This window comes from Brassica oleracea, chromosome C2, assembly GCF_000695525.1.
Source record: "Brassica oleracea var. oleracea cultivar TO1000 chromosome C2, BOL, whole genome shotgun sequence".
In the NCBI taxonomy this organism is placed as follows: Eukaryota; Viridiplantae; Streptophyta; class Magnoliopsida; order Brassicales; family Brassicaceae; genus Brassica; species Brassica oleracea.
This window is the reverse complement of record NC_027749.1, coordinates 12,234,977-12,246,849: the sequence shown is the minus strand read 5'-3', so window position 1 is coordinate 12,246,849 and position 11,873 is coordinate 12,234,977. Positions and strand designations below refer to the sequence as shown.

The following is an 11,873-nucleotide window of genomic DNA, read 5'->3' as shown; positions in this document are numbered from 1 at the left end:
AAGAAGGTTGGGTTCGAGACACTCCACCTTAGTCTAGATCTGGATCTGGATCTGGAAACAAGGATTTAAGAAGGTTGAGATCTGGTCACCACCACCACTTCATGGCGCCGGCGAGAGGGAGAGAGAGAGAGAGCGTGCGACGGCGAGGAGAGAGAGAGGGAGCGACGCGCGGGAGAGAGAGAGAAGAGAGAGAGGCGGCGCAGGATAGAAGGGGAGAGAGCTCGATGGCTAGGGTTTTCGGTCTCCGGGAATTCTCTGCAGAGCTTCGCTTCAGATTTGTGATGAGGCAAAAAGGGAGGCTGCATCTCTTTTTATAGGAAAGGGGAAGGGAAGCCCTAGGTTTTTGCCAAATGGGCCGTAGAGAATCCCATATTCTTTGGGAGATTTTACGGGCCAGGAACCGGGCCGTTACACACCACCTCTCTTGTGGTTGGAACCACCATCGCAGCTACCTCTACTTTTGGTGTTGGTGCTGTTGGTTTTTCACTTTACCAACGTGTGCGAAACAAGATGACAAGGGCCCAAAGGAAAGAGGCAACCCAGAAGGCAAACGCTGCAAAGGCTGAAAACAAGGAAACTAAACATCAGGAGGAGATCAAAGGCTTTGAGTTCAGCCGGAGAATGGATGAGATCAGGAAGGAGCAGAGGGAGGATGAGAAGAGGAGGGACGCGGAGGAGAAGAAGATTAAGGCGGATGAGAAGAAGAAGGCCAAGGAGGCGTGGGAGGAGGAGAGGAAGAAAAAGGAGGAGGAGAGGAGTAAGAAGGAGCAGGAGAGGAGGAAGAAGGAGGCGGAGGAAAAGAAGAGGAGAGAGGCGGAGGAAGAGAGTGAGAGGAAGAAGAAGGAAGCGGAGGAAGTGGCTCCGACGGTGATTCCGGTGGCGACGAAGGAGGTTTAAAGTTTATCTCTCTTTTCTTTTACATTTCATATATAGTGAGGAGGATTCATGAAATATAATATTTTAAATCTCATATTATTTAAAGAATATTATGCATTTTTTGTTTCTAAAATATCTTTCATTTGACACATTTGAAGGAGGCGGAGGAAGAGGCTCAGGCGGTGATTCCGGCGGCGACAAAGAAGGAGGAGGTGGAGGAAGAGGCTCCGGCTGTGGCTGATCCCTTGGTGGTGAAGAAAGAGGTTTGAAATTTATCTCTCTTTTCTTTTAAATTTCATATATAGTGAGGAGGATCATGAAATATAATAGTTTAATCTCATATTCTTTAAAGAATATTATGCATTTTCTGTTTCTAAAACATCTTTCATTTAAATTGATACATTTGAAGGAGGCGGAGGAAGAGGCTCCGGCGGTGATTCCGGCGGTGGCGATGAAGGAGAAAGAGGCTCCCGCAGCGACTTCGACGGTGACTCAGGCGGTGATTCCGGCGGCGATTCCGGCGGCGACCAGACACTCCTACGATGTGAAGAACAGACAAAGGTCTTTTTTTATTAAATAATTATTAATAAGTGATCGAATCGTAAAGATATGTACGTACAATATGCCGCGTCTCATCAGAGACTGTGTCTGGTGGTTTCATCATTTCCCTTTTTAACTTATTATCTCAGTGTTTATCTCTAAATTTAAAAACAGTTTGAAGTTTAACCTATAGTATCAGTTTTAATCCTCGATCGTTATTATTTATCTCTAAACACACAACAATCGTATCATATGTTTTTAATCTTTGTTCATAGAAAATCATTGTCTCTCTATTTTTTTATTCTCTCACGTGCATGTGGATATTCATAAACAAAATCAATTAGTTAGTTTAATATTGTAGTTTTTTCTAATACACCTTAGTGTATCATTTAAGTTTAAAGTAGCTTTTTGGTTCATCTGAGTAGTTCCAATCAATTTTGTAAAATACAAGTTTGGTATGAGCATAGTATATATTTGTAATTCGTATATCAGTTTCTCGTATTCGAATGATTTTGTGATATTGTGTTGTTTCCATTCTTATGGATGAAAAAACTAGTAGTTTAAATTTTTGGAGAGAAAGAGGTTTTTTAAGTCTATAGTATGAGCAAATTTATATAATTTTATCTTAAATGTATATGCAATCATGATTACTATAGCATTGTGAGTGAGAGGCGTTTTGGCATAGTACTGTACAATATCGGCGTCAGATAATTGTTTCTGGTTTCGGGAACCAGTATTACCCCTTTGTCAAGATATTGATATTGTGTTTTTTTTTTTTGAAAGAAGATATTGATATTGTCTTGTAAATCAGTATATCATGTAGTAACATATTAATAAGTTATGACATATTTCTATATCACGTAAAATAATAGTTTGCCATGCATACATTTTTAAAATCAAAGCACAACACAACTATAGTTAAGTTTCAAAAAAAAAAAAAATACAACTTTATTATCGTATCTTAATATGCCATTTTCATTTTATTGCTACTAGTGATGGACTCGTGAAATATACTTTTGAAATTTATTATTTTCAAAAAAACATATGCACTTCCTAGTTTTCTTGGTTACTTCCAAAAATTTAAAGAAAGTATTTTTTTTCTTTCACTTATTATTTTCTCTATCTTAATTACATAAAACTTATAAGTAAATTGAAAGAAAAAAGAAAAAAAATGTCCTCCTACTCTCACGTGACACCCAAGTTTTCCTCCCACAGATTAACAAATTAAAGTAGGTAAGGCCAGAAACCAGACTATCATATGACTACTAAGAGTCTATAATTCTTTTTTAGAAAAAAATGTATATATACGTCAAAATTGTAAATTAAACCTTTTATATCTGTTACACAAGCATTCATACCCATAAGTTAGAAAATATTTCAGTCAAAGATAGATGTCATTTATGTAATTTCTACAAAACTGGAATCTGACAAATAACTAAAACGCGCTTCGCACCATCTGAAAACTTTGGTTTGTTTTCTAGGCATCTTGGTGTCCCTTTCTCCCACTCTTCATTTATTATAATAATCCACATTATTGTTCTTTACATTGTGAAATTCCGACTCCTTTAATCCTCGTTATTATTTATCTCTAAACACACAACAATCTAATCATATGTTTTAATCTTTGTTCTTTCGGATGTGGTATTCACATCAAGGAATAATTGGCATATTTGAATATATATATTTGTTATCTTTATTTATGATACTTGAAAAAACCTTAAATTTAAAACTAGTACTATAAATTAACTTCTTGCGGATAGTATGTTGGATCGTTAAAAGCTATAACGACCTTAAATATATAAGTTAATGAGCAAATTTGCACAATTTTGTTAGATTACAAAAAGAAAAAAAAAAATAAATTAAAAAATATGTAATACGAACGCGACCATGCAGTCATACCTCAAATGCATCGTGACTCGTGAGAAGGGGGGGGGGGGGACAAAAAAGAATCGAAAAGAAAGCGACCTGTGTGAGAGAGAGAGAGTCTCTCTCCAGTTTGGCACGTGCAGAGAGAGGCGTTTTGGCATAGTACTGTACAATATCGGCTTCAGATCTTTGTTTTTGGTTTCGAGTCTCACTATTACTTTTTCTTTTTGTAAACTAATTGTATGGTTTATCATTCCTTGTAAAGTCAAGATAAGTATAGGATATGTATCATGTCTTATAAACGTGCATGAATCAAATGTCAAAAATGACAGTACCGAGTAGGTGTGGGCATATTAACCGAAACCCGAACCCGAACCCGAACCGAACCGAAAAACCCGAACCGAAACCCGAACTGAAGTAAAAAAAAACCCGAACGGGTTTAGGATTCAATAAGTCCGGATACCCGTACCCGAACGGTTATATCCGATAACCGAAGCACAACCCGAAAACACCCGAACTAATATACCGTGACCTACACACATATATACTTTCTAATTCATTGCTGCCTAAATCAGAAATTGCCTCATCGAAAATCAATCTTAGATACACTAGATTTTGAAACTGGAATCCAAAAGTCTATTCTCATCAGCTTCGTCTCCTTCATTGACGTCGTCAACGAGAAGGAAGAAATCAAAGGTTTTTTCTTTTTCAATCCTACATCAAAATTATTTAACTTTGTTAAAGTTATATCTATTTCTATTTGATTATGTAGTGGTAGTTGTCAAGTCTTGTCGTATTGACAGAGAAAAAGACAAACTTAGTTGATTATGTTATGTCTTTGATTTTCTTATTGTACGGGAAGTACACGTTAGTTGATTTGTTGTCGTATGATACTTGTTTTAGACAGAGACAAAGGTATGCACTTGATAGTATCAAGTTCATACAAAGTTAGTTGATTAGTTTATTGTTCTATATTTATGTTACTTATTTTTTTAATTGTTGCCGTACGACTTGTATCCATAATGCATTCAACTTGATTATGTTAGTTACAGAGACAAAGTTATACTTTTGTTAGTCTGAGACGGAGAAAACGTATTGAACTCACTTTGATTTGGTTTTGTTCGTAGATGTCATCATCATCACCTTTTCAAGGCACTGCAAACAGAGAAGCAGATGATGTAGAAGAAGAGTTTCAAACTCTAGAGTCTGATCAAAGAGGCAAACGAAAACAACCACCTGGAGAGAGTCAGGAAAACAGCACGCTTACTAGCCCCAAGATCCGACGTATGGTCTCATTTCAAAAGAGTTGAAGAAAACCGTGACAAATGCTTGTGCAACTATTGTCAGAAGACCTACACTTGTCCAACAAAATCTGGAACCACAAATTTGCGTAATCATCTTAATTGTTGCAAGCAATTCAGAGCATGGCAAAATGGTCAAGATCCTACAAAAAGGCAGCAAGTTATTAGTAAGGAAGGTTCTTTGAAGCCTGCAAAAATTTCAGAGGATGTGTTCATAGAAGCAACAAATGAAATGCTCGTAATTGGACAGCTGCCACTCTCCTTTGTTGATAGTGTAGCTTTTAAACACTTCTGCGATAAGGTAATTTTAATAATGCATTTTTTAAATATACCTGCAAAAGTTTCAGAGGATGTGTTCATAGAAGCAACAAATGAAATGCTCGTAATTGGACAGCTGCCACTCTCCTTTGTTGATAGTGTAGCTTTTAAACACTTCTGCGATAAGGTAATTTTAATAATGTATTTTTTAAATATTTAAACACTCATTATCTAAATCTATGCTAATATATATGTCCTTTTATGTGTAGACTAACCTCCCTGATCGTCATTCAAGACATACAGCTACTAGAAAGATAATAGAGATGTATGTTAAGAGAAAGGCTGCTCTTAAGAAATTGTTTCGTGCTAACAAACAAAGAATTTCCATCACCACAGACATATGGGTCTCTCAAGTAACAAGTAAATACTAGCCTTTGGATCATTTTTTAAATTATGTTTAAGATCTTCTTTTTGATATAACTAATCTTTCATTTTGTTTCTTACTTCGCGCAGGGGCTAGCTATATGGTGATAACAGCTCACTACATAGATGCATATTGGCAGTTGAACAAACTGATCATTGGGTTCAAATATGTAACCAATCACAAAGGTACGACTATTGCATCTGTTCTCTTAGAATGCCTAGCTGAGTGGGGAATAGAAAAGGTGTTCTCTATCACTGTGGACAATGCAACTGCGAACAACAATGCTTTGATGCTTTTTGAAAGTAGTTTCTCTCAGATATCTGATGAATCATTAGTTATGAAAGGGGAATTTCTGCATGTGAGATGTGCTGGTCACATTATCAATCTGATTGTGAAGGATGGCTTGTCTGACGTAGATGATAGTGTGACTGCAATCCGCAATGCAATCTCATATGTAAGATCTGGAACAAATAGGCAGAGGGCATTTGAGCTTAAGGTAGATTCTGGTAGGATGAAAAGAGGAAGTTTGCCACTTGATGTTGTGACTAGGTGGAACTCAACTTACTTGATGTTGCAAAGAGCACTTATTTACAAGACTGCATTTGATAAGATGGGTTTTGAGGACAAACTGTACAATGATCATTTCATGGAGTTAGACAAGGGGAAAAAAAGACTCGAACCTCCTGTAAGTGAAGTTTGGCGTGCTGTTGGAAGGTTAAAGAGGTTTCTTATTATCTTTTATAACTCAACCTTAGTAGTCTCAGCATCCACCACCCTTAGTGCCCACAAGTGCTATGGTGAGATAGTGTACATAGCATCAAATTTGAAGTTGCTTTGTAATAGTTATGATACTGATTTGAAAGTTAAGGCTGAGGATATGCTGATGAAGTTTGATAAGTATTGGGATGAGTTGAAGAACATTAACTAGATTTTAGTGGTGGCAAGCGTCTTTGATCCTAGCAGAAAGATGAAGTTTGCAAAGTTGTGCTTTGAGGATCTTTACGGGGAAGACAGTATGGAGTCCAAAGAGTTAAATGATTCAGTTCTTAGTATTCTAACTGATTTGTTCAAGGAGTATAGTGAAAGAAATGGCAAACAAGCTGAAGCAAATGTGCAATCATCTCAGTCTACTCAGTCTACTCAATCTTCACAACCTCAAGAACATCCAACAGTAGACTTGCTTGATGATGAACTCGGCTACCACAGGATTGAGAAAAAGTACAGCACACTGCTAAAGGAGAGTGGAGTGAGAGACATCAACGAGTTGGAAGCTAACCTAAAGGCTGATGTTGAGAATCCAGATGCAATGCTAGGAACTGACTATGATGTTCTCCCTTGGTGGAAAGTTAACTCTGGAAAGTACCCTATTCTATCACAGATAGCTCGTGATCTTTTTGCTATGCAAATCTCCTCGGTTACATCTGAAAGTGCATTCAGCACGAGTGCGAGGTTAATAGACCCACACAGGAGTTGTTTAACTCATTATATGGTTGAAGTTCTCATGTGTACAGAACAGTGGATGAAGCAAGACATCAGACTTGAATCAAAGGTACTCACCAATGCTCAGATACTTGGAGATGTTGAGTACGAAGAAAAGATGGAGAGAGGTTTGTAAAATTCTTGTATATTGCTATGATTTTTTTTTATGTTTTCTAACACTAACTTTTGCATTACTTGAACAGTGTATGAACATCTATCACAGCCACAAGACTAGAGGACTAAGCTAATATGAATTTTGTTCAAGGTAAGAGCTAAAACATATTATAAATTTTATACGTGTGTTGCATTTCTTTTGCTTGTTTACTCTACTAATATTTAAAATTGTCTCTTTTTGGTGTCACAGATGGCTTTCAAGTTTCTTAAGTTTGCATGGTGTTTTTGATTCATGTTTTCGGGGGAAGACTCAAAACTCTATGCTTTTTGTTTAAGTTTGGTTGATATTTTGGATTTGGTTTGTTATTGCACAATATATTACTCGGTTTCGGCTAGGATGTTTGTTTTCGGTTTGGAACTTTGTTATTTAACAATCGATTCAGGTTTTAGGCTTTTGAATGTTTTAAAAAAAAATCAGGTCTTATATAATTTGGGTGTTTCAATTATACCCGAAAATAACCGAACCCAATCCATAATAATCTGAACCCGACCCGAATTCCTAAATAACCCGAACGGGTTCTACACCTCTCCACCCGATAACCCGAAAATCCGAATCACCCGACCCGAACCCGAACGGGTACCCAAACGCCTAGGCCTAGTACCGAGTAACGAAAACTTCGTGTGAATATAATAAGTGTGGAGTCTACTGTCACTATGCACACTAACTTTATCTTTTTACTTCTATATATACGAACGTTTTCGTTCGATCGTAACTCGCCCCTCACACACTTCTCTTCCTCCTTTTATAGTAAACTCTTTCTCTCGATATTAATTTTATATAAGTGTTATTTTCTTTATGCGGGTATAAAATTGCGCTCTTATTTAAATTTCTAGATACTATAAAATTATAAGTTATTTCATAACACGTTATCAACACGATCACTCTGCAATTCGGTAAAATTTATATGTATCATATTTACACTGCTATAATGGCCCGTATACCGCCTATATTATTATTAATAATTTTCTAATGGCTTTTTTAATTATTATTATTTATCTATATTAATGCGGGTGGTATGTCGCCTCGTTAATAAACTTAGATTGCTAATTACACTATAATTATTGGCTTGGCTGTGCCGCCGCATAATTTATTTAATGTTATAATTTTTATATCACCATAATATGATTGATATTTGTTTGGTTATTATATTATATTATGGTTATTATATAAATGTTTGGTCACCTATATCAAATATTATGAAATTTACGGAATTTGGTTGACTGATTATTACAGTATTTTCATATTGATTTTCGGTTCATACGATTTAATCCCAACGGTCACAAAGAAAAAATTTCAAAATTTTTACCCTTTTTAAACGGCTATGAACAGTGTTTTTCATCTATAAATACACTCATACTTCACTCATTTACTTCATCCAAAATATTTCATCTTCTCTCAAATATCTTCAAATTGCTCCATTCCGGTTTTTCATTGCAAGAAAGATGATTCGCATATTTTTGTTCTTATGTGCAATTTTCATTTTTGCTTCTATGTACGGTCTTTTTATTGGAGAATTTGCTCCTGGAGAACTTACGCTTAATGTCGGTTTACTTTTCTATGCGTTGTTTCTCCTTGTAATTGCATCTATTATTAATATAAATGGTTCGTTTTAAAATTACGAAATTCTAATAAAATACATTATTTTGTGTTTTAGAAATACAAATGGCAAACATCGAGAAACTCCAGTTTCCGGCTCTGAAAATAACTGGCGAAATTTACATCGGATGGGTCACAAATGTTAAACCTTACCTTGTAATAAAAAAGATAACCGAAACGATAAAAAATCGGTAACAAATCGCCACCCGAGCATATAGCCGAAGCGATAATCTTCCTGAAGAAGCATTTAGATGAGAATCTAACGCACGACTATGCAAGCGTAGAAGACCCAACTGAACTGTGGCAAGCTTTAAAAGAAAGGTTCGATAACCAGAGAGAAGTCAACCTCCCTCACGCTCTAGAAGAGTGGAAAAATCTTAAGTTTCAAGATTTTCCAAAGGTTGAGGATTACAATTCCGCTGTCCTGAGAATAGTTTCACTCTTAAAATATTATGGTAACCCTGTTTCTGAGGCAGAAATGATGAATAAAACATACAATACTTTCCACAAACAACTTCACTTCTTGCCAGAATTTTACAGAAAATGCGGGTACATGAGATTTTTTGAATTGATGGTTGCGCTCATGTTGGCTGAAAAGAACAATGAGCTCCTGATCAAAAACCACAATTCCCGACCTACGGGAGCCAAAGCATTTCCTGAAGTGAATGTTATGGCGGTAGAAAATTCGGAAAGGAGAAACCAGACCAACCGAGGTCATGGTCGCCGTTTCAGCAGCAAACGTGTAAAAACTTACAATCCCAAATGGAAGGGATCTAACAAGTGGGTTAGATCCGAACAAGTTTCTAAGGGTAAAGCAACTCAAAAGGATACCACCCAGAAGCGTGGGACAGTGTGTTACAGATGTGGCTGTAAAGCACATTGGTCCCGTACTTGTCGTACTCCTCCACATCTCTGTAAGTTATATCAAGAGTCCACGAAAGGCAAAGCTAAAGAAGTGAACCTCACTGAAAACTTTGAAGGGATATCGTACCTCGAAGCCCCCGACTTCGCAAATGAGTTGGACTAGATTACTCCTGAAGAGTGCCGAAATGCTTATAATAAGACTATTGAATAGTTTTCAATATTATCATGTATAATTTTTACATTTCCTGTTTTAAACAAATAATGATGTTTTAACATCACCTTAATGTATAATTATTGTGTGTTTCCTTTTATGATTATTATATGAATGAATTTTATGTTTTCTTTTATTAATATTTATGACAATTTCATAAATGGATCAAAATGCTAATGAAGCCAAATCCAAGAAACGGATTCAAGAAATATGTATACCAGATAGTGGAACAACGCACACTATTCTGAGACAAAAGATATATTTCTCTGATATAAAACCGACAAGAATTGTCGTCAATACAATATCAGGTCCTACAAACTTTACGTTGCCGAATGGAACAAAATTTTCCATAAATAATGCTCTATATTCTCCGAGTTCTAAAAGGAATTTGTTGAGTTTTAAAGACATATATCTTCACTGATATGATACTCAGTCTGCAACTGAGGATGGAAAGAAGTACATGTATGTAACTTCTGAGAAATGTGGCAGAAAACACATATTGGAAAAGTTTCAAGAACTTCCATCGGGACTACATCATACTTATATCGATGAGATCGAATCAAACCTTGTAGTAAAACGGAACCAAGAAGATTTCACATTATGGCATGATCGCCTCGGCCACCCAGGCACTACAATGATGCGTAAAATCATAGAAAGTTCACATGATCATTCACTGAAAATCCAGGAGATTTCTCAAGGGAATAAAATGACATGTGTTGCATGTTCTTTAGAAAAATTGATCGTAAGGCCATCGCCAACCAAAATAGATAAAGAATCACCAAAGTTCCTTGAAGAATTCAAGGCGATATATGTGGACCTATACACCCACCTTGTGGACCATTCCACTATTTTATGGTATTAATTGACGCCAACTTAAATTATGGTTTTTATATTTCAAATTAAAATTTTAAAATATAATATATGTGGTTATTTATATGATTGTACGTATAAAATATTATTAATTATAAGATTACTTATTTGATGATACATATAAAATACGATGAATTATGTGCTAACACATATTTTTGTAACCTATGATGACACATATATGATATATTATAATGATTAGGGGTGGGCGTTTGTATTCATTTTCAGGTCTGTTTGGGATTTCGTGTTCGGTTCAGATCTTTAAGGATTCGGTTCGGATTTGGATAACAAATTTAAATTATTTTCAAAAATTTAAAATTTATTATATGCTTTAATTTTTTAAAAAATCTATAAACAATAGAATATATTACATATAAATTTAAATAACATATGTCAGAGTACCTAACTTAACATATAAATTGGTTTGGTTTAAATATTTGGATAGAGAATCAATAATTATTTAAGTATTTTTGGAGTTTTGAGTATATTTTAACTATTTTAGATATTTACGTTTATTATTTGTAAATATTTTTAAGTATTTAAACGAACTCAAAAGTATCATATATATTCTAGATGTTTTTATATATAGTAAATCTAAAAATAATTAATATATATATATATATAAACCTATTTTGGATACCCAAAATACTTCGGTTCAGATCAGATTAGGTTTCAGTTCTTCAAATACCAAAATTTTGAATAATTCGGATATTTAATCAATTTCGGTTCGGATTTGGTACTACTTATTCGGTTTGTATCGGTTCGGTTCATCAAATTTGAGTTTTTTGCCTAACCCTAAATAGTGACATAAAAAATAAATAGCATCATATTTTTTAAAAGTACACATGCGCGGGCGCGCAGGTCAAAATCTAGATTTGTATATATATATATATAATATATATGAGGTGTGTTTATCATTTTTTAAAACATAATAATTTTACCGTATATTTTTTATTGAATTGGTTGTTTCAAACTTTCACAAGTTATTAAAAAATTAATCTTTTAGCTTCATAGATTCATATTATCAAGTATAATAAGGTTGTTCAAACATAATAATATTAGAGTATGTTTCAAACTTTCACATGTGTTTATTTCTTCTTATATATATTTTTGTTTGTTAGATTAGTATTTCATTATTGAATAAATAAATAGAAATATAATTTGGAAAATATAAAAACAATATCATCTCCGAGGATAATCAAACATTTCACAAAATAAGAAAGATAACAAAAACTAAATTTAAAGCTTCATGTATAAATTTTATAAAGAATTTAATTAAAAATTTAATTATATTTTTAAATGAACTATATACAAAACACAAATAAATGTGAAATCAGTTTAGTTTTAAAAATGTACATGAGTAGGCGTAGAAGTCTCGAGAAATATTTATGCTCCTTGCAGTCTCTTTCAAACACG

General features: G+C 34.6%; 1 protein-coding gene across 1 annotated transcript; it reads left to right on the top strand.

Annotated features, from left to right (window-relative positions):
- The first annotated feature begins 9,086 nt into the window (after positions 1-9,086).
- On the top strand, positions 9,087-9,542 carry LOC106323470. The gene has a single exon (XM_013761588.1). It carries the CDS (start codon positions 9,087-9,089, stop codon positions 9,540-9,542), a length of 456 nt encoding a protein of 151 aa, XP_013617042.1.
- The last annotated feature ends 2,331 nt before the right edge of the window (positions 9,543-11,873 follow it).

What these genes read in the sequence shown, in the direction of transcription:
- LOC106323470 (XM_013761588.1), top strand. Translation starts at nt 9,087, where the DNA reads ATGGTTGCGCTCATGTTGGCTGAAAAGAACAATGAGCTCCTGATCAAA.